At 50.3% G+C, this 21,989-nt stretch overlaps 1 protein-coding gene and 1 long non-coding RNA gene across 16 annotated transcripts; one reads left to right on the top strand and one right to left on the bottom strand.

Moving 5' to 3' along the window:
* Nucleotides 1–846: 846 nt before the first annotated feature.
* Nucleotides 847–21,960, bottom strand: KCNIP2 (potassium voltage-gated channel interacting protein 2). 14 transcript variants are annotated; one of them, XM_073240518.1, is made up of 11 exons: nucleotides 7,783–7,974; nucleotides 4,659–4,754; nucleotides 3,727–3,780; nucleotides 2,950–3,074; nucleotides 2,494–2,563; nucleotides 2,250–2,320; nucleotides 2,011–2,118; nucleotides 1,740–1,844; nucleotides 1,542–1,604; nucleotides 1,234–1,250; nucleotides 847–1,120 (listed from the first exon to the last, which is right to left on the bottom strand). In XM_073240518.1, exons 1-11 carry the CDS (start codon nucleotides 7,883–7,885, stop codon nucleotides 1,084–1,086), a joined length of 849 nt encoding a protein of 282 aa, XP_073096619.1. In that variant the 5' UTR covers nucleotides 7,886–7,974; the 3' UTR covers nucleotides 847–1,083. The 14 variants fall into 14 exon arrangements, with proteins under 14 accessions (XP_073096619.1, XP_017529849.1, XP_017529845.1 ...); XM_017674360.3 differs by lacking the exon at nucleotides 7,783–7,974 and adding an exon at nucleotides 21,578–21,960 and having other exon boundaries at nucleotides 847–1,250; XM_017674356.3 differs by lacking the exons at nucleotides 1,234–1,250; nucleotides 7,783–7,974 and adding an exon at nucleotides 21,578–21,960.
* On the top strand, nucleotides 1,724–10,318 carry LOC108405933 (uncharacterized). 2 transcript variants are annotated; one of them, XR_012133067.1, is made up of 5 exons: nucleotides 1,724–1,930; nucleotides 3,013–3,243; nucleotides 5,758–5,818; nucleotides 7,071–7,118; nucleotides 7,742–10,318. It is a non-coding gene; the product is annotated as an uncharacterized lncRNA (long non-coding RNA). The 2 variants fall into 2 exon arrangements; XR_012133066.1 differs by lacking the exon at nucleotides 1,724–1,930 and adding an exon at nucleotides 2,191–2,327.
* Nucleotides 21,961–21,989: the final 29 nt, after the last annotated feature.

The following is a 21,989-nucleotide window of genomic DNA, read 5'->3' as shown; positions in this document are numbered from 1 at the left end:
GCCTATGCATAGCCATTATGTTTTTATTGGATCTGGTGTATTTCTTATTTTACAAAATATACAGAGGAGCCAAAAATGCAAAGCAGGCATATTAAGGGGTGGCAGCATGACAGGGGTGCTGACAATGAGGTGGGACCTGGGCCCTATGGTCCCTGCCTTCTAGATGTATTCAGGGCATCTCTGGAAAGATTGAATATAACAAGAAGAGACCTTAGGTAGGAATTGAAGGGGCTTTGTAGGGGGGTTAGAATAGAGCCTGGGTAGGTAAAAGACTGTACTGAATGCCCCTGCACTGGATTCAGGTGCTATGCCTGCCTCTCTCTCCCTTTTCTTCTAAGGCATCCATTGGATGGTCCCTGACTCACTCTGTGCCTCCAAGTCTAGAGGAAATGGCAAATGAAAACTTAAGTAGTAGCCATCAGAGAGGGTAGGCTAGGCCTTTGGCATGTATCAGCCAGGGTATCTCCCCCAACCAGTAGCACACAAACAGGAAGGAAGGAAAGGAAGAATTCCAGGAATGAGCCAGATGTCAGGAATCCAGGCCCTCCTGGGATACTGAGGAGGGTATGGAAAGTGTCTGGGGCACTTCAAGGAGACAAGGTCTGAAGAGCCTGGGAAATCATATTCTGATGGCTTGGGGTGGCAGACCTCCAGAGTCCCAAGCTATAGTCTGGCATGCCTGAGCTCTCACTGACAATCTCCAGGCCTTTCTGCTTTTTACCCCAGCCACCTCCTAAGACCCTCTACATTCTTTCCCACCTACAGGACTTAAAGGACCTGGTCTGCAAGGCCAGTCAGTGCCAAGGACAGCAGCCTCTCTGAGAAGGCTGTTTGTGAGATCCCTGTTTGTGAGATTAAGGACAGGGGAAGCACCATAGCAGGAGAGATTTTGTTTAGTGTTGTGGTTTCTAGAGTGGGGGTAGGACTGGAGAACCACTCCTTTCCTATAGCAGGGGTGCTCTCAGTGCTAAATGTCAGGCAGGAAGGGGATGGGAGCCGTAAGGAGTCAGGAACATACTGCTCACTCCCTGGCCCCTTCAGCTCCAGCAATCTGGACCACTGAATCCCAAGGCTCTTGGATTCCTACAGCCCCCAGGGCAGGGCAAAGATGAGGACAGACCTGGAAAGAGAAGGGTGAGGTCAACCTGGACTAGGGCTAGATCATGGTCCCCCCACGACAACTGACCCCCTCTCCTGGAGAACTAGATGACATTGTCAAAGAGCTGCATAGACCTCATGATGTTTTCATCCTGTAGCCATGGTGTGAGAGAGGCAGATTGGAGAGAGAAATAAAAAGAACTTGTCAGAGACAGGGAAAGGGACACTGAGTCATAAATGGGGACATTCAGAGATGTAGCAAAGGAGACACCCAGAGAAACCTGAGGTTGGGAAGGGACAGATACCCCAAGTTGTACAGGAACAGGACTTGGAAGAGGGGTCGAGTTAGGGAGATGGCACTCAGCCCAAAGGAGCCTTCTTGTATATCACTGAATCAGGTCCTGAGTCCAGACCAGGCAAATGTGGAGGGCAGGGGCGTGTACCTTTTGACAAGACTCAATGAATTCCTCTATGGTCACCACGCCATCCTTGTTCCTGTCCATCTTCTGCAAAAAGTAGTCAGATAGGGAGAACAGGAGGGATGGCAGGAGAGAGGCAGGTACAACTCGGTCAGTTCCCTGCTGGGACCTCACCTCCTTCCCTTCACTCCAGGACCCTCCAGCCTATCCAGTCCCAAGCACCTGGAAGAAGCTTTCCACGTGTTCCCTTGGGGCCTCCTCACGGAGTGCAGGATATGTATACTTGCCCATCATGTCATAGATGGATTTCATGATATCAAGCATTTCCTGTTAGACCAAGAGAGAAGAGGATCCCTCCTCAGAGCCTCCAGCCTCCAAACCAGGAGACCTAGGGCAGACCTCACCCCTTGCTGGTAATGTACATGTGGGTCATGTTTCCCTCCCACGGGCCCTTTGCACCCCACACACATACAAGCACTCCAACTCTTCACACCTCCTTGGTGATACAGCCATCCTTGTTGAGGTCATAAAGGTTAAAAGCCCAGTTCAGCCTGTCGTCTATGGTTCCTCGAAGAATCACCGATAAACCAGCCACAAAGTCCTGGGAAGGAGAGGGGGGAGAGTTGTGTCTTCAGATTCCCTTCATCCAACCCCCTCTGTGGGTCTGGCCTGTGGATGCTGGCCCTGAAGCCCCAGGAAACAGGCCTCCCTGGCCCACCTCCTCCAGCTCACCTCAAAACTGACAGAGCCATCATGGTTGGTGTCAAAAGCATTGAAGAGAAAAGTAGCATATGTACTGGAGTCTGTAGGGTAAGTGTGAATAAGTAAGCCTGGCTTCCAGATAGAAGAGGATTTCCTACTTCCGTGGGGCTCCCCAAACCCCTCTATCCCTTGGCATTCCCAGCCCCTCCAGAACTCTCTCCTAGACTTTGCCTAGAGATGGGCATCCGCTTCCTGTCAGACCTTGTACCCTTACCTCCTTGAGGAAAGAACTGGGAGTAAATCTGCTTGAAGTTCTCCTCATTGACAATTCCACTGGGACATTCCTGGGTGGGGAGAGACCAGATTGAGGACAGTGACAAAACTCCTGCTCACCACCCATTCCAGGCCAGAAACTCTCAGAAGGAAAATCTTGCCTCCAGGCTTACCGTGTTCTTTTAGTGGGAGGCAAACCTTATCTCCAGTGCTCCCCCGCCCTGTCCAAAAAACCCCCCCAAGGAACTAACAGGCCAATCTACAGGCTCCACCCCTTCTCAAATCTGCCAGAACTGCCCACTAGAAGTTAGATTTGCGGGGGCGGAGGGGTTCTCCCTCCTCCTCCCCTTCCCTCATACTCCTCAAATCACCCAGTCCATCCTTTTCCTTAAAGTTCTGGATAGGCGCCCCCCTTCTGCTCCACCCGTCTCCCCACCCACTCGCTTTTTGCACTCACGTTCTTGAAGCCCCGGTACAGGACCTGCAACTCCTTGCGAGTGAACTTGGTTTGCTCCTGTAGCTGCTCCAGACCCTCGGGCCGGTGACACACGGTGGACAGTTCAAACTCATCCTCCACGCTGTCTGCAGGGGTCAGTGGGGAGTGGGGACAGCCACGCCTCAGGCCCGGCCCCCTCGAACCCTCTTCAAAAACTACCGACCCAACCATCATCCTCCCCAGCTTTGACACCGGAGACCAGTCTGCCAGTTCCCTGGACCCGAACGGAGGACATCAAGGCAAGGAGAGAAGACGGTTAGTTTCTAAGTCTATAACTGGGCCCGGCCCCAGGGCCAGAGGTCCGACTCGGTGCTGGCCCATGGGCCCTTCATCCCTGGTGGAAGGGAAAGGCACCAAGCCACATTATTGTCCCAGAAAGGGAAGAGTGAAAAAAATGGGTTCGAGACCGAGCGTCTGCGGGACCGAGTTCAGATCCTTCCCAGACCAACTCAGATTCGCCCAGCTCGGATCTTGCAGTGCCCGATCCATGCCTAGACCCTTCCCGCCAGCCAAGCCCCACCTATCCCAGCCATGCCAGAGCCATGCCCCACCCAGCTCCAGCCAAGCCCCGTCGGGACCCCAACCCTGACCCCGCCCCAAGTAAAAGCCTTAGCAAAGGCCCCACCTCCGCCCCATCTTAGGCCCGCCCCAGCCCCCTACATCCAGTCCCCAGGCAAGTGCCCCCACCCCGAACTCCCGAAGTCCCCCACTCACGCTCCCACTAGGAGAGTAAGTCACCTGGGTCCAGCGGGCGGGGTCTGTGGGGGCGGAGGGAGGCTGGGACGGCTAATGCTGAAGGGAGCGAACTGTCACCAAGAAAGTGGAAGACCACACGACTGCAGACACACTCGCCCCTCACACTCACAGCAAATCTCACAAACTTACGTGTTACAATGCACCCACCGCAGCCCCGAGCGCAAAGGCACACGTAATGAATGGGCACAGACACACGAAATGGACCCCATTCACACATCCTTGCAGGATTCACGCCTATTCTTTTTCCGAATCTACCCCCACGTGGGACCCAGCAGAATCAAACACAACGATACTCTCAGATAATAACCACAATATGGGCCTATATAACTTATAAAAGGTTTAACTGACGAAATGAGGCTTGGAAACAAAGCGGTTACTCTAGTGTGGACCAGGCTGGGACTAGAAACCTCAAATCTTGGAATTTGGAGGAAGGCGGGCTCCGTCCTCTGCACCTTGCATCCATTCAGTGGCATTAACAACAAACTTCACGGGGCCCAAAACATGTCCGGGGCGGGGCGAGCAGCGGTAGCCCACCTAAGCCACACACAGACCCTCACGGCCGTCTGGTCTCCTCCCACCACACTGGCGGCACCAAGGCAGGCCCAGGCCTCAGCCCTCCGACACTGGCCTCACCCAAATACTCAGCTCTGCGGGTTTTGCAGGAGGGTGAGTGCCCACACTCGGGACCCACCCCCTAACTGACCACATCACACATCTCACTGTAGCCACGCCCTTTCACTCAGCCAGCCAGCACCCACCCAACCCTGGCCACACTGGCCACACACACACACACACACACACACACACAGAGCCAACCCTGGCCACGTTGGTCTCACACTCACACCCGCTCGCCTCGCACTGGTCACACCCCACACATACGGTCCCGCCCCCGGAAGCACTGGAGAGGCACTTGCTTTCACTGACTGAGGGCAGGGCTTGGGGCCCGCAGCACGGCAGCAGCTTGAGGAACCGCTGCTTCAGGGCTTTTTTAGTGGGGCCTGGAGGGTGGCCTGGGAAAAGAGAAGACCCCAGGAAGGCACATTAACCCCCGCGGTCCCTCCGTTCCCTGTAACCTCCCCACCATCACAAATCAACCCCGGATAGGGGGTGGGTATTGATAGAGGATTGGGGGGAATGGCAAGGTATTTATTTGGGGCTGGGTTAGGGATGCCCAGTGGGTTTCACAGGCATGGGAAGTCCACCAAGGCAGCTTGGGCACCTTGTGTAACGAGCCACAACCGACGGCAGCAAAGTGGCTGGCTAGGTGTGGGAGGTGGGGTGGTGGTGGCAGGCACTGGCCACTGCTGACCCAGTGCCCTTGGCTCCATTGCTATGGCTGGATCTCTGAGGGTGATATCCAACCCAAGGATTGCCTGGGTAGGAACACCTCTCGCACACACACTCACATACAGTGACAGGTGTGTATAGTAACACACAGAATGATAAATCACAGAGTGATGGATGCCATACAGAGACAGCTTGATACCCCATAAAGCATCCACACCCAATGGCCTTATTAAGCAGGCCCCAATACATACATACACACAGGCACACACTTTGACCTAGTACTCCTTAATACAAACATACACAAATGTGACCCAGAGCAAACATGACACACACATATGAGGACCCATACAGGCCACCTTACACGCAGCATGACAGAACCACTCAAGAACACTCAATGACCTTGGCACATTAGAATGCAACTGACCTGGAACACGGTGACACAGTATGTTAAGAACACTATGACGCACTGTGACATTAAAACATTATGACACATATCAAGGTCACCATGACACATACCCATGTCACAGTGACCTAAGTGGCCATGGCACCCAGATACCTAAGACTGCACCTCACCCACAGGACCTGGGTTTGTATCACTGAGTAAACCCACCTTTGTTTCCTATAACCCTTAATTCCAAAGCACCTAGAACCTTCCTGCCAGTGGAACAGTTCCTCATTAGCAAACTCATCCACCCTAAAAGTTTGTCCCTTTCCACTCCTTTCCAGTATGGCTTACTCTCTGATGGTGAAATGATCTTCAACTTTGAAGCAATAACAGACCTTTGAGGTGAGTATTCTGGTGTAATGTGGGGTTACCCAGAACGCCATTGATCATGGTTCCCCTCATTTCCCCTTATTTACACGTGTCCTAACAGCTCTAATTACATACCAGTAAGATCTACCGCTTTGGTGTGTCAGTCGCCCTGCTGCAACCACCTCCAGCCTCCAGAGCCAGAGCCCACCAGACTTGACATACTGACTTAAGCTGGCCTCAGTTCCTGGCAGGCCCCAACTCCGGGGTTTGGTTACTCCCACGCAGACCTCACCCCCTCCAGCCAGGCTCCACCCTCAGGACCAGGCCCAGCTCCTGGAGGAAACAGCTCTGTCAGTGCTGCCTCATCCTCCCACAAGTCCTCCCCCACTCCCCCCCGCCCCCGCAGCTGTGGAGAGCTGGAAGGGAGAGGGTGGGCTGGGTGAGGGATCGATGGCAGTCTGGCCCCCAGCCCAGGGCTCCATTAGCTCAGACTTTGGTTTCCTGAAGCCGGATTGTGCCCAGTGTAGTTGCGACCCGCCAGGCTGAAGAGCAGCCCCCCCGCCTCTCCCAGTCTCCCCTTCGTCATACACATCCTACCTGGCCCCCTGCCTACTCCCAGGATTCAGTCACCTCTAGCCTCTTTGGAAGATGAGAAGAAAAAGGGGCTGCCTTCAGCCTACAGAACACCTGGGTTTCCTGGGTGACCCCTCTTTCGACCAAATAGTCTGAAGGGGATGGCACATTAGAATGCAACTGACTTCAGCTTTTCAAGATTGGGTGAACCCCAGTTCATCTAGGGCCAATCCCTGCTCCTCACCCCACCCCAAAAAATGCAGCAGAGGTTGAAGCATGGGCTGAGTTTTCTGCTTGTACTGTACCTTACAGCAGGCAATTCATGAACCTTCCTCTTGTCCCTAGCTCCCCTCACATCTTTTCAGTTCTCCCAGGTGTCTACCCTACATCCCTCCTATCATGGTTCTTGCCTGTTTTCTTGTCCCTGGTGGAACTGGGGGATAGCGATGCTATGCAGCTGCATAGTTCTTGGTGTGAAAAGGAGGGATAGGCCAAAACTCTCCAGCGGTGACAGAATATGTTCCCCTCTCTACCTCCAATATCACTCTCCCCACTTGACTTTGAGGTGGGCTGGAGAATTGATTTCCCATTCCCAAAAATGTCTAGGCCCTGGAGACCATTCTGGCCTTGGGTCATGGGAGCAACTGGGATCCCTGATCTGATCCACCCCTCACTCTCCTGCCATAGCTAATTATAAATGTCTTATTCACAGTGTTCCTGCTTCTGTCCCTCAAGAACCCACCACCTTCCCAAGCTTTGGGTATGGAGTTCATGGGTATACCCTTGGGGAACTCTAGGAACAACCAAACAACAATCCTATACACAAAGAGGCACAGCCCCACAACCTGTCCCCCTCAGGCACAGTCACATTCACCATTTCACAAAGCCAAACACCCACCTTCTCACATACCCAGGCTCACACAGTCATATGCTTTTCCTTTCTCACCGATGAACGCATCTCTCTCTCTGTATCTCTCACACACTGAGTCCACACACACTCTGTAAACTACATGTGCAACAGTGGAGGTGTGGAGAGTCACACACATCTTCAGAGCTGTTGTGGGCTCCTGGCTCCAAAAGGACTCCCCAGGAATCTGGTCATTTCTTAGGATCCCTGGAACCTCTGTCCTCTATTCCAGATACCCTTACCTGTCTTCAGACCTCTTATGCCCCCCAGATTCTCCTCATCTTATACCCCAGTCCTCCCATGCAGTACTCCTCCTCACCTCTCCAAACACCCTGCCCCTGGCTCTCTCTCACCTTTCTCTGACACCCAGTCCCCCAGATACCCTCCTCACTTCTCCAGATGCCCTATCCAATCACTAACCTGCTCACTTCTGTCCCAGTCATAACATCAGAGTAATTCCCACCCCAACACTGCAGGGAGGTGTCCCTCCAGCCAGCAGCCCAGACACCTGGGTTACCTTCCAAGGACACAGGCTCAAAGAGGCCAAACTGCTCCAGGACCTTGACAAACAGAACGAGGACCACAAGCACAGCAACCATTTCCAGCCCTTCCAGGTTCATTGTGGGCGTGGGGCATGGCCCCCACCAGCTGAGCCTGACAACAACTGCCCTCCCCACACCACCTCCCCCTTAGGCTCCCCAGCCTGAGTAAGACCGCCTGCAGACTCCCTCCCCTGTTCCCTCCCTGGATCTCCTCCCTCTCCCCCCTCCCCCGCCTCTGCCCCACAAGCCTCCCAGCCACAGCCTCTTCCTCATCCAGCCTATGGACTGGATCTCCTCCTCGGCAGCCTTTTGAGTGAAGGATATGGACCAAGATGGGTCAGGCCAGAGGAGGAGGCAGTGACCTGCCTCTATCCCTAAGAACAGCTTCCTCCAAACACCCTGTGGCTGTTCTGTGCCAAAGGAAGGGGGTAGAGGAAGGGGGGGTGTGCTTAGGGAGAAGGCAGGGAAGGGTGCTGTGTGCTTGTGAGAAACTATGAGCTGCACGTGTATAAGAAATAGATGCACGGTCACAATATGTTCTGGGTGTCTGGGTGTTTTCTCGGTATATATTCCTGTTTGTCTGTGCGGGGTATATGTGTCTCTTTTGTGTGTCTGGGTATTTGTTTACACATGATTGTGCATCTGTTTATTAGGTATGTGTCTTGTGACCTGAGTGTCTGTGGTATGTGTGTGTGAGAGGGTTTTGGAGCACTTCTGAGTATATACAGCATATGAGGTGTCTGTGTTTTAGTAAGGAGTTGGGTCTGAAGATTGGTAGTATGGATGTGTCCTATAATTAGGAGTATGAGTCTCTGGTGGTTGTGTAATTGTATCTGCATGCAACTGTATGAGAATATAAGGGGAAGAAGATAGTGACCTTTCCTGTCAGGAGGACACCACCACCATCGATCATGGTTGCCATGGAGACTGTGAGGGGGAAGCATCTCTTTCCACAGACCACAGACAGGGAAACTGAGGCCCAAGGGAGGTTAGGATTAGGTCCAATAGCCAGGGCAGGAGAAAGGCCACTTAGCCATATCACAACCCCCTGGAAAGGGAACTTACTGCAGCTGCTTTTGGGAACAAGAGACTCAAGCTCCTTGGGAGAGGAGGAGGGACTGTGCTCTTCCCTTCCTCCAGGCTGGGGCCTCTCAAGGGAGCTGCCAAAGCCCTGCCAACTCCTTGGGAACTGTTATTGAGCTCATGGAGAGGCCCAGGATAGGAAGGAAGTCCAAACCCTCCAAGGGAGCCACCCATGCCTACCCTCTCTAGCATTCCTGTAGCCATTCCCCCATTTTCCCAGGTCCTTGCTGGTGGTGGTTGTGGGGTGTGTGTCTGTGTGTGTGTGTCTATGTGTTTCAGTGGTCAGGGTAGGGGTGGGGATGGGGAGAGACCTGCAGAAACAGTGAGCCGGAAGATAAGAGCCTGAGTTACTGCCACAGTTGGCTAACCTTGAGTACTCACTGAACGCTAGATTATATTCTATGTGCTTACAGACATTATTATATTGGATTTTCACAATTAACCTGTGAAAGAGGTACTGTTATCCTCACATTATAGGCAGTGAAACTAAGGCAACAGGATGTTAAGCAAGTCTCCAAGATCAGTGTCAGAACCTCAATTTAACCCAGTCTGACTCTGAGCCTGTGCTCTAAACCACCACACTAAACTGTCTTTCTTAGCTCACTCACCCAGGAGGCTCAGTTTAGGAGAACTGATCCAGAGGGAGCCCTTGCCCCTTGTCCAGCTCTGGGATGAGTGTCTTAGCCCCCATTGTGGGGTAGGTGGGGCCAGTTCCTAAGGTTCATTTGAGGTTCCCTGATCTGCAGTTCTACAGGACTACCACTGGGGGGTCAGGCTTCCATCTCATATCTTAACCCCTTCCCTCTCATTCCACCTCCCGAAATTTATGGAACATGTGGAAAGGACTGGGAAGGAGGGAACACCACAGGTAGGCTTGCTTGATCCCCAGACTGCCCCTCCAATCCCTCCTCTGGAAAGAAGTCAAGTCAGGGACTGCTTTTGGTTTCTCAAACAATTGTTTAAAAAAGACACAGGCCAAACATGGTCACTTCTGTTCAGCCAAGTCACCAAACCAGGGCCTAAAACTTAAACATGATTACAGTTTCAACTTCCCCCAAAAATGTCATCAGGCAGGAATTTTCTGATAAGTGTCATTAAGATAATCCATCACGTGCACCTTCTCCACCTTCTGTAAAAGGTCATGTGTGGTGGTGTAGGTAAAATTGTAATATTTCCAGAATATCTCGCCTGGCTTTAGTACATCTGCATATCAACAGGCTCTCAAAGGTGGAGAGAAGTATGGCTTTAGTGCATTTGCATCATTCCTCAGGGGTGGAGAGAAGTTCATCTCCATATCAATGGGTAAGGAGGGCTTATATGTACCTGAGAGAAGAGGGGAGGGCTGGTTTTGCTTCTGCTGGAGCGGGGAAGAGAGACAGCACGTGACTGCAGTTGTGAACAATAAACAGATTTAAAATTTTATTTCTCCCTTTGACTGATTTCAGTTTTTAGAGGTATTTCCCCCTGGGATTTCCTCTCCCTGGACTTACATCTGGCACAGTCGGCAGGGTTCCTCTGAACCCAAAATCTGTTAAAATGAGGGCAACCTTTGGGAGAGCTGCCCCAAGAAATGATGGGGAGAAGTGGCATTCACACCAAGGGACATGTGTCTACACTCGTGTGGTCATGGAGGCACTACCACCACTGCTGGCCATGCTGACCCCGCCCTGTGGCCCTAGTCTAAGGCTACTGCTTCTGCCACTGCTGCTCCTTCTGCTGCCGGCTAGAGCCTGGTCACAACTATGGAAAAGAGCAGAGGTCTGGTACATCTTAACAGAAAAGCAACTGGCTGCTCTGTACCACGCCTTGCTGGCTACAAAGCCCATTGCCGGAAAAGCTCTGACCAAGGTAATAATCACCTAACTCACCACTGGGTGGGTGATAGACTGGACCCAAAGGCCATGAAGTGGTGTTGCACAGACATCTACCGTATATTGTGTGACTGGCCATTTGCCTTTGGCATCCCCAGGGAATAATGAAGCAGATGTATTATTGGCCCAGGTGTGCTGGCTAAAAGGAAAGCCTGCCTCTGATGTGACCCAATGGCTACATCAGCATTTGGTGTACGTGGGGAAAAAGACAATGTGGGCTGTAACCCGTCAGTGGGGCTTGCCATTGACCTTTGAAGAAGTCAGCCAATTCTGGAAGAAGAGCCATGCAACTTGTACAGATCAGCAAACCACCAAGAGGGGCCTAGAATGTCTCTTTGAAGCCTGTGGCCCGTTGCCAGTGATTGAGAGCAATTAAGGCACACCCACTTTATTAGACATGTGTTGCAAGGATAGGTACAGCAATTAAGAATAAAATGGACATGGCCCTGCAAGGCAAACAAAAGCAAAATTAAACAAGTGGGACTATATCAAGCTGAAAAGGTTCTGTACAGCAAAGGACACCACCAATAGAACAAAAAGGCATCCTAGTATGGGAGAATATATTCATAAATGACAGATCTGATAAAGGGTTGACATCCAAAATATATAAAGAGCTCATGCACCTCAACAAACAAAAAGCAAATAATCCAATAAAAAATGGTCAGAGAAGCTGAACAGACAGTTCTCCAAAGAAGAAATTCAGATGGCCAACAGACACATGAAAAGATGCTCCACATCGCTAGTCATCAGAGAAATGCAAATTAAAACCACAATGAGGTATCACCCCATACCAGTAAGGATGGCCACCATCCAAAAGACAAACAACAACAAATGTTGGCGAGGTTGTGGAGAAAGGGGAACCCTTCTACACTGCTGGTGGGAATGTAAATTAGTTGAACCATTGTGGAAAGCAGTATGTAGGTTCCTCAGAATGCTCAAAATAGAAATACCATTTGACCCAGGAATTCCACTTTTAGGAATTTACCCTAAGAATGCAGCAGCCCAGTTTGAAAAAGACGTATGCACCCCTATGTTCATTGCAGCACTATTTACAATAGCCAAGAAATGGAAGCAACCTAAGTGTCCATCAGTAGATGAATGGATAAAGAAGATGTGGTACATATACACAATGGAATATTATTCAGCCATAAGAAGAAAACAAATCCTACCATTTGCAACAACATGGATGGAGCTAGAGGGTATTATGCTCAGTGAAATAAGCCAGGCTGAGAAAGACAATTATCAAATGATTTCACTCATCTGTGGAGTATAAGAACAAAGAAAAAACTGAAGGAGCAAAACAGCAGCAGACTCACAGAACCCAAGAATGGACTAACAGTTACCAAAGGGAAAGGGACTGGGGAGGATGGGTGGGAAGGGAGGCATAAGGGGGGGGAAGAAAGGGGGCATTATGATTAGCATGTATAATGTGGGAGGGGGGCATGGGGAGGGCTGTACAACACAGAGAAGACAAGTAGTGATTCTACAGCATCTTACTACACTGATAGACAGTAATGGGGGTATGTGGGGGGGACTTGGTGATGGGGGGAGTCTAGTAAACACAATGTTCCTCATGTCATTGTAGATTAGTGATACCAAAATAAAAAATAAAAAAATAAATGGACATGGCCCTGGACATTTTGACACATGGACTGGCAATGGCTGGCTCTTCTGGCACCTTGGGGGAAAAGCCTGGAAGCTGGCCTCCTGTGTATTCCTGTAATAACAGTAAAGTGGTTATTTGCTTCTACAGTCCTTGTGTCCTGAATGTGTCCCCTGGCTGCAGCTGCCACGTGATGGCTGGAATGGACAAGCTTTGGATTTAATGTGCATGGTACTTTGAACCTAGCTGAATCCTCTGGCTTGAGAATTATCGTGATTGTGTTGCTGTTGTCGAGAAAAAAATGCTTAAAGAGAGGCTTGACTTTGTCTAATGTTTTGTAAAAGTTTTGTGAGTAATCTAGCATAGTTGTTAGAAATGAGTAAACAAGTGTAGAAACATTTTGTGCTTAGTGAGAGGTTGTGCTGTAAAGTACATTTACTTAATCTGCATAGGCTGAATCCTCTGACTTGGGATTATCATGATTTTATTGCTGTTGCTATTGTATGTCATTAGTTTGGTCAGAAGAGGGGGAATGAGTAAATTGTAAGGTGAGATTTCTGGAGGGGAGGCCTGTAGGTAAAATTGTAATATTTCCAGAATATCTTGCCTGGCTTTTGTACATCTGCATATCAACAGGTGCTCAAAGGTGGAAAGAAGTATGGCTTTAGTGCATTTGCATCATTCCTCAAGGGTGGAGAGAAGTTCATCTCCATATCAATGGGTAATTATCTGGGCAAGGAGGGCTTATCTGTACCCAAGAGGTGAGGGGAGGGCAGGTTTTGCTTCTGCTGGAGCAGGAAAGAGAGCCGGCCCAGGACTGCAGTTTGTGAGCAATAAACAGATTTTAAACTTTATTTATCCCTTTGACTGATTTCGGTTTTTAGAGGTATGTTGCCCTGGGATTTCCTTTCCCCAGACTTACAGGTGGGAATGTAAATTGGTTCACCCATTGTGGAAAGCAATATGGAGGCTCTTCAAAAACTAAAAATAGAAATACCATTTGACCTAGTTATTTCAGTCCTAGGAATTCATCCAAAGAAAACAAGATCCCTGATTTGAAAAGATATATGCACCCCTATGTTTACCACAGGATTATTTAAAATAGTCAAGATATGGAAGCAACCTAAGTGTTCATCAATAGATGAATGGATAAAGAAGATGTGGTACATATACACAATGAAATATTATTCAGCCATAAAAGGAAAAGAAATCCTGTCATTTGCAACAACATGGGTTGCTGGATGGATCTAGAGGGTATTATGCTCAGTGAAATGAGACAGGCAGAGAAAGACAAATACCAAATGATTTCACTCATTTGTGAAGTATAAAAACAAAACAAAACAGAAGGAACAAAATAGCAATAGACGTAGACACCAAGAAGGGACTAGTGGTTACTAAAGAGGAGTTGGAGAGGGTAGGTGGGAAGGGAGAAGGGGATTACGGAACACTGTAATTTGCAATCACAATATAGGTAGGTCACAGGACAGTAGTACAGCAAGAATACTTAATGACTCTGTAACATCTTACTACATTGATAGGCCGTGACTGCAATGGACGGGGTGAGGACTTGATAATACGGGTGAATGTTGAACCACTGTGCTGTTTATATGAAACCATCGTAAGATTGTATATCAATGATACTTTAATAAAAAATTTAAAAAAGAGGTCATCTGCATCATATGACCCACCTTGTTTTTTCCCCTAAAAAAGAGTGAACTGGCCTGAAACAATCCCTTTTTCTCAATTCTGCTAATAACTACCCACCCCATCAGCTGCCCCAGCTATAAAAACCTTCATTTTGTACAACTCCTTGGAGTCTCTCTCTACTTGCTAGAGGGGATGCTGCCCCATTCATGAATAACTTAAAAGAGCCAAGTAGATCTTCAAATTTACTTGGATGATTTTATTTTTTAACACTTTAGAGGTTACAGACTTACAAATAAAAACAGCAAATACCTCCATATTGCTGTCCAAATTCCACACCTGACATTTAATGCCCTTCCCCCTACCCTCATCAGCAGATCTCTTTTTTTTTTTTGTCAGCCAGTTTGGCTTCCTCACTGTCCCCCAAACACACCAAATTCAATGCCATCTCTGTGCCTTTGCTCCTGCCATTTCTTCTGTCTGGATGCCCTACCTTCTCTCCTGTCCTACAGTTCTTATCTATCCTTTAGAGGCAGCTTAAATTTCCTTCCCTTCAGAGCCTCCAGCCCTCAGTGGGCTCCTAGCTACCTGAATGTCTACTGAACTCATTGTTGGGCTCTCAAAATTCAGCACCTAATTCTGTACTGTTATTAGTCGGACCCATAAAAGCAGGAGGCATAGCATGGTAGGTGATAGTGTAGGCCAAGGTGCCAGACTTTGCAGGTTGAAATCCCAGCTTTGCAACTTGCAATTAACTGGGCAAGTTCTTAACCTCTGTGTACGTTGGTTTTCCACTTCATATGGTTACTAGGAGTAACTGAATTGATACATGGAAAGCTGTTAGAGTAACTACTGAAATGTTTGCTACCATTTTAGTAACAATACACTCCCCCCTTTCCTATAGCTCCTAACCATTCACAAAGCCTTTTCACAATGTTATCTTGATGGTTTCTCAAGACAACCCTGAAGCAGAAAGAATGAATAGTATTTGTGCCCTTTTTATTCATGAGGTGAGGCCCAGAGAGAGAAAGGGATTTGCTCAAGGTCACCTACTTAACAGAAAATGCAGATCTGAACCCAGATCTTTCTGGATTTGTCCTGGTTTCACTAGATTTCAAGCTCCATGAGGGCAGAGATGTTAAAAAAAAAAAAAAAAACAGAGCTATACAAACTGAATGGTTCTGAGCTAGTGCCTGTGCAACAAAGGTGAACCAAACAGGGTTCTGGCTTCCACTGGGTAGAAAGAGACAGCTCACTGAGAACTATAAAGCATCTATTCATTCAAAAAATATTTGTAGTGTGCCTACAAATTTGTTGCATTCCTATGTGATAGGGACTATTCTGGGTAGGCCATGAAATGAGCTATAGTAAAAGCTTTCTAAGAGGAAGGCCAGGAAAAATCTGGAGAGGGTATTTTTTGAGCTGGTTCTTAAAGGATGGTTAAAATGTCAACAGAGGGATAGATATTTAGGGGGCACATCTGTGTCATGGTTACTGTGGTGTAAAGCACTAAATTTCCAGAATCTCCTGCCTGGCCTTAGCCTATTTCCATATACCACTACAGCTTTTTGAAGCCTTAGGGGCAAGTGGGGGAGAGAGGCTGTTCTCTCCTTCCCTCTACTGCATAATTGGTCTGGCACTTGGGCACCAGGCTGGAGGGGATGGGGGGAGAGCAGTGACAAGAGGGGGCAACAGAGCCAGAGCCAGGCCTCATTATGAAAATAAAAGCGTTTCTCATAATCTAGCTTTTACCTTCACTGATTTCAGTCACACCAGTTTATTCACCCCAGGCTGGGAACACACTTCCCCCAAAGCTACAGTTACTCTACATGTATCATCTCACTTAGTCCTTATAATAAACTGGAGGGTCTATTATTCCATTGTTTACAGCTGACATGGTTAGAGTGAGTAGTAGTATACTCATTTTGCAGATAGAGGAATTGAGGCTCACAGAAGTGATTTCTACACAGTTAACACAGATGATCTAGAATGGATCAAGATTTGAACCAGAACCAACCATCAGCCAGCTCACTTAGGCTGTCTCTCCAATGTGTGTGGTAGTATCAAGGGATCCTGGGTGACTAGCTTAGTTTGTGTTGGGGGAGCTGTGAGTGATAAGACCAAACAAAAGGGTCAGATTCATGGAGGCTTGAAGGCCAAGCCAGGCTGCTTGGATTGAAAGAGACAGCACAGCAGTAACTCCCTGCTCTCTGCTGCTGATTCACAGATGGACTGACAATCTCACCACCAGTGGCCTTGTCCCTGGGTCCTCAACCTTCAGAGACCTTGACCCAACCTCACAGGGACTCAAGCTCCCAAATCAACCAGGCTTTTGGTGGGATGGTCCGTCAGAAGTAAAAGTGAGTTGTTCTTCAGGCTGTCCCTTCTCCCCAGAGACCTCTCAAGTCTCAAGGCCCTATGAGAAACTTGCTTAGATCTGTCCTCCCCAAGCATCCCTGTGTTACTTGGCTCTTTACCCAAAGGAGTGCAGTCTTAATGGAAGCACTTCAAGCAGAATGAGGACTCAAAAACTATCTTGAGGCATTATGTACAACCTCCCTAAGTCCAGTATACCTTACCACGGAGATATTCCTACCTTTTAGTCATTTACTTCCCACATTTCAAACCAGAGTAATACTACCTTATGCAGGAATCCATCCTAAGCAACTGTCCCACTTTCCTGTCTGCCCTTGCTCACCCAGTGAAGATCCCAGAGCCCTCTTCTCAGTCCCTGAGCCCTGCTCCATCCCCAGTCAGACCAAAACACAGCAGTCCCCAGCTGCATCAGGTGATTAATGACCTCCCTAGGCCTTGGGGCTATTTTGGGGCCTGGAAGTCACGCCGGCTAAGATTGAGAGCTGGCCCAGTCCCGCTGCAGCCATCTGTCACTGAAGACAGGCCCAAGCAGGGGATTTGGTGGTGGTGGTGGCAAGGGAGTAGCCAGGGCACATGCTCCACAAGAGATTTCCAAGCAGGGATCTGGCTCAGCCCCATCTCCCCTCCTTCTGGGAAGCCTTATGGCAAAGAGAGCCTGCCTACATTCCAGGGGCCCATGCGGATACAATGGAGAGGGCCAGAGAACTACAGATCCCAGAATGCTACAGGCTAGATTGTTTTGGTCTCCCCAGGCCAGGTGGGAAGGGGATGCAGGGTTCTGTAGGTCCTGCCCAGGCCGTCCTAAGAAAACCCAGCAGAGGATGCACAAATCTCAGTAGTCCCATGGTATATACCCACAATCCACATGTAAATTCCACATCAAAATACAACCTTATGAAGGCTACATGATTAACTTAGTGTGCCTCAGTAACCCTCAACCCAACTGTAAGGCATAGAACTCCAGGTACCTGTAGTTTTCAGTATCATAGAATCCCAGGGATATGCAATCCCTGTAAATGCTCAACTTCTTTATTACAGACTCCCAGAGAGACAAAACAGTGACATACCACCCATTTGCCATACAAGGATCTCCATTCCATCATGTATGAAGAACTCACTGAGTTCATATTAGTCCAGTCCCACCTCAGCAATTTTTCTATCTGGACATTGACTCCAGTCATCTTAAGATCACATTAAACTAAGAAGTTTGGTAAATGGTTGTGCCTTTTCTCTGCTCTGCTGCAACCTTCTTCCTTTTAACCCTGTGAGAAGCCTTGTCCTTACATCCACTGAGGCCCCCCACTCTGCCCTCAGTGAAAAGGTCAGCCCCCTCCACCACCCCTCCACCACTTTGAAGGACCATGCCTATCCCTCTCCTTTCTTCTTTGAAGATCCCTATCTCCTCTACCAAACCCTAGTTCCACTTCTGCAGGTGTCTTGCCCTTTAAACCCCCTTTCTTTGAGGGATCCTATTCCCTCCATCTCTATGAATGGCCCTTCCCCTCCCCACCTCTGTAAGTCTCCTATCCCACTTGGCTCACTGAAGGGTCCAGCCCCTTCCTCATACCTGGCGACAATGACCCAGTCACCAGCTGGTAGAGGGATCGCGCTGCCTGCCCCAACGGGCTCTGGCACCTGCGGAAGCATCGGTTCATGGTTCGGCAGAGAGCTCAGTAGCCAAGCTCCGCCCCCAAGACCCGGGGCGGTCCCGTCTCCGCCCCCGCCCTAGTAGCCCTGCGTGGACTGGGCGAGAGGGCGGGCCCCGCCGCACCAGGTCCTCAGCGGAGCCTCGTCCACTCCCCTTCTCCCGGACGCGCGAGGGCAATTCACTCTGGCCCCTTCATCTTAAGTACCCTCCCCCGCCTGGAGCGAGGTAGGGGATAAGGCAGCGCGGACTTTCCTCACAGCCTTATCTGGGAACGTTTTCTGGATTTTTGTGGTGAAGGGGGGGGCACCCACGAATTTTGAGAAAGGAGCTAGAGGGAAATGGACCTTACCTTTTATTGCCCTTCTTCAGCCCCTCCTCCCATTTTGGCCCGTAAGTGCTACGGGGTAAGAGGGCGTAGTTGTCATGACAACTTCCAACACTTCCATACTTCCTGGACCAGGGTGGGAGAGCGGGCAGGAGGGAAGAGGAGGACCTGGCTAGTATGTATTGGGGGTGGCAAAGAGGCAGCCAGGATGTGCTTCTACTGGTCTCTTGTATCCTGGCTCTGAATCCCTTTTCAGTTTGAGTCCCTGTCCTGCTCAGGCAGGTTCACAGACTCCCTCATCATACACTGACTGCTAACCAAATGCACTAAGGAGAAGGCCCTTCCTCCCGGTCCTGGCTCTGACCCCTTCCGGACTCATTCCTATCACTTATGCTCAAAGTAAACCCTTCCACCGACGCCTTCAAACAGTTTGGAAAGACTATAGGAGAGGCACTCTTCCCACTGGAATCCTGTATTTTGGTTGAAAATCCTACATTCACGAGGCGAGAGTCACCTCCAAAGTTCACGCTAATCTTGGCACTTGGTTTGTACACATACTCATCTGGAATCAGCTCCGCAAGCAAGGCTCCTCTAAGACCACATGGGGGCGCCCCAGTCCGGGGAACCACCTTCATGGCCAGAGGGACGCGACTCCGAAGATTTCAGGCGCAAGGACCGAGCTCAGACCTTGGCCAGCCAGGTCCCAACTCTCTCATCGTCTCCAGTCCTTTTTTTGCTTCTGGCTAGGCCGGGACCGCCGTTGACTGCTGCCTCTTCCCACCCCTCCGCAGTGCCAAGAGGCCCGCAGGGCAGGGAAGACCGGAAGGCTTAGATGCGGGGCGGGGTGGCACTCGGATTTCTTTCCCCCGTAAGTCTCCCCAGCTTTGTTTGAGCCTGGAGTGGGAGTGAGGACCGAAGGTGGCCGAGAATGCCCAGGATGCCCTGAGGTATGACTTTAGGGCTCCCTCTCTGTCAGGCCTGGAATGACGGGAGCTAAAGACTACCCTAATGTCCGATCCCAGGAATCCTGCCTGCCACAGAAAAGGAACTTTGGGGATTCGGGTGGCCCGACCGCACCTCGGCCCTGAGCAAGCCTTCAGTACCGCGGACAAGGACTCCCCTTCAGGCTTCATTCATCTCTGATATCTCGGAGCGCCAGAGCGTTTAAAAACGGCGCCGATCCAACCCGATTTGTTTCCCTATATAAAATAAGCCCCTCCTTCGAACCGAGAGCACCTGATAGTCTTATTTCTACAAGTTGTGTGTGGAGTAGCATCTACAGCTAGGATGCTGCTGACATGGAACAGGATTCTTGACGCTTGTCAACATTTGACCTTTATTTCTCTTGGGAAGCAGGCAGGCAAGAATTAGCACTTCCCATTTTACAGATGAGAAAAGTGAGGCCCAGAGTGCATAAGTCATGCATAGTTGGTACTCACATTTCCATACCTGCTCCCTCACCTTCATCCAATCTCTCATTCAAATAACTAAGTGGGGAAGAGATGATTACAGTAAAGAGGAGAATCAATTAAAGCTATAAGCAAATACTTGACTAATGTGGTGCCAATGAGGGCCCTGGGGCCCATACTACTCTCAAGGATCCTAAGTAGTGGAAAACAGAGTTCAAAGCACAGCTAGACAGCTGGACCTTTGGATTCCATCCAGGAGGTCTGAGCCACAACAAGGGCACACCTGGGGTCTGCTTGAGTGGAAGGGCTCCCCCTTCTGGGGGTCTCAGCATAGTGAATAGGACCTCCCAGGAGTTACTGAGTAGGGTTATTTCTCAAGGCACTACACCCTAGTCCTCTCTCCTATCTCCAAGTCTCAACCTCACTCCCCTCAGGACAAAGAACATGGCATCCCTCCACCTCCCCAGCTTGTTTCAACCACAGGGAGACAGTCTCCCTCCTCCCATTCTCTGTGGAGTTCTCTGTTGGGCAGGCTGCACAATGAAATAGAAACACAAATACGTGAAAATGTACACAAGGTGACACAGTCACCCAAACCCATGGATCTGCCTGTCAAACTCAGGAATATGCACAGACACAGATATACTGGTCTCACATACTTCCCCAGTGTGGCAGAGAGAGGATACTTGGGCTGCAAAGTAGCTTGGGGGGACTCTTATAAGGGGTGGACACATGGCACCTCTCAGGCCTACTGTGTCTATTTCTGTTGTCTGGAGGAGAGGCAAGAGGATGTGCTTTCCTCTGGGTTTGGATGAAGTTCAGGGAGGGTTGTTGAGGGCTGAAGGTGCTTATTTAGGTTGTGAGAATGATCTCTGAGTAGTTTTTTGGGGGAGTGCTGGCACTTGGGCACCAGGCTGGAGGGGATGGGGGGAGAGCAGCCTCCCAGAGAGGCCTGGTTGGGAGCCAGGCTGTGCAGCTGGACACCTGAGTCCCTCCTTGGGTCCACCTGAGCTATTTGTGGAGAATGTGGGGAAGCAGTTGTGTGCACTAAGACCCCCTTCTGCACCAAGAAGCCAGAGGCAGCAAGGTAAGACATGTCATTGACACAGAGCCCTACAGCAGCCACGTGAAGGTACACGATTAGTAACAAACACCAACATAACCTACATGGTTGCATGATTACAAAAACACAGCACAACTCACTTTAACAAGTGCTCGACCCAGGAGGCTCATAGTGAGAAAATCTTACAGAGACATACCACCATAAAATGAAGCCCTGACACCTTCTGGTTGTCATATGCCACTTCACACACTCAAAGCACAGTTGCAGACAGAATAGAGATGCATGGTCAAAACAACTTCATTAGGACAATCAGGGTCCTACACAATCTCAAACGTCAGGCGAGATCATGCAATTGCACAGCCACACATAATCACACTATCCTGATCGTCACCAAGCTCAGGGCACATGGCAACCAGCTGTGGGAGGCACATACACATATACACACAGAGACACACACAAAGAATGACAGAAGCTCACACACGTAACACCTCCCACTCCAGACACCCTCTTAGCCTTGTCACACACACCCACACCTGCTGCCTCTCCCCACCTGCCCACCTGCTTGCCCCCCTCCACCCCTGTGGGGCCCAAGGCTTTGAATCCCAGTGTCCTGCTGCCCGGAATAGCCTGAAGGGTACCTGAGAATGGGGCAGAGTGTGGGTAAGGGCCTAGCCGGGGCAAAGAGACTTAAGGGTCTGGGGGTATGTAATCTACCCTTCCTCCCACGAATCCTGAGCCAACGACTTACCCGTGAGCTGGTCATAGGATCCGTCCAGGTCTCTGGAATCGGACAAACTCTCTTTGCGGCCCTGGCCCCGCATGGCCCCCGGCGCCCCCCTCCCGTCCCACCTGGGCCGTGGGAGGGGGCGCCGGGTGGCCGGGATAGGGCGCTCACACGGCGCCCCCTGGCGGCGTACAGCGCTGCTGGGGCTGGGGACCGAGAGAGTCCAGGCTGGAGCTGGGTCTGGGGACCCAGCCGGGGTCTAGGGCCCACCCCGGCGTCCAGGAGCAGGAGCGGAAGGTTTGGGCAGTAGGTGAGCGCAGAGCTGGAGGCAGAGCGGAGCTGAGCTCGGAGCCGGAGCCAAGCCGCCTCTCTTCGCCCGCCCCCTCCCCGCGGCTGTCACCGCCGCCTCTCCCCTTCGGCGCCTGGATTGGCTCCC

The sequence above is a fragment of the Manis javanica genome, chromosome 7 (assembly GCF_040802235.1).
Source record: "Manis javanica isolate MJ-LG chromosome 7, MJ_LKY, whole genome shotgun sequence".
Classification (NCBI taxonomy): domain Eukaryota; kingdom Metazoa; phylum Chordata; class Mammalia; order Pholidota; family Manidae; genus Manis; species Manis javanica.
The sequence above is the reverse complement of the archived record's forward strand: the minus strand, read 5'-3'. Positions and strand labels throughout refer to the sequence as shown.

Bases quoted from the DNA above. Each gene is read 5' to 3' on its own strand.
- KCNIP2 (XM_073240516.1), bottom strand. From the start codon at position 7,885: ATGAACCTGGAAGGGCTGGAAATGGTTGCTGTGCTTGTGGTCCTCGTT. The intron at 2,321-2,493 runs GTAAGGGTACAA...CTTACCCTACAG, and splicing joins CCAGTTCTTTCCTCAAGGAG to ACTCCAGTACATATGCTACT. The intron at 1,845-2,010 runs GTGTGAAGAGTT...TTGGTCTAACAG, and splicing joins ATGGCTGTATCACCAAGGAG to GAAATGCTTGATATCATGAA.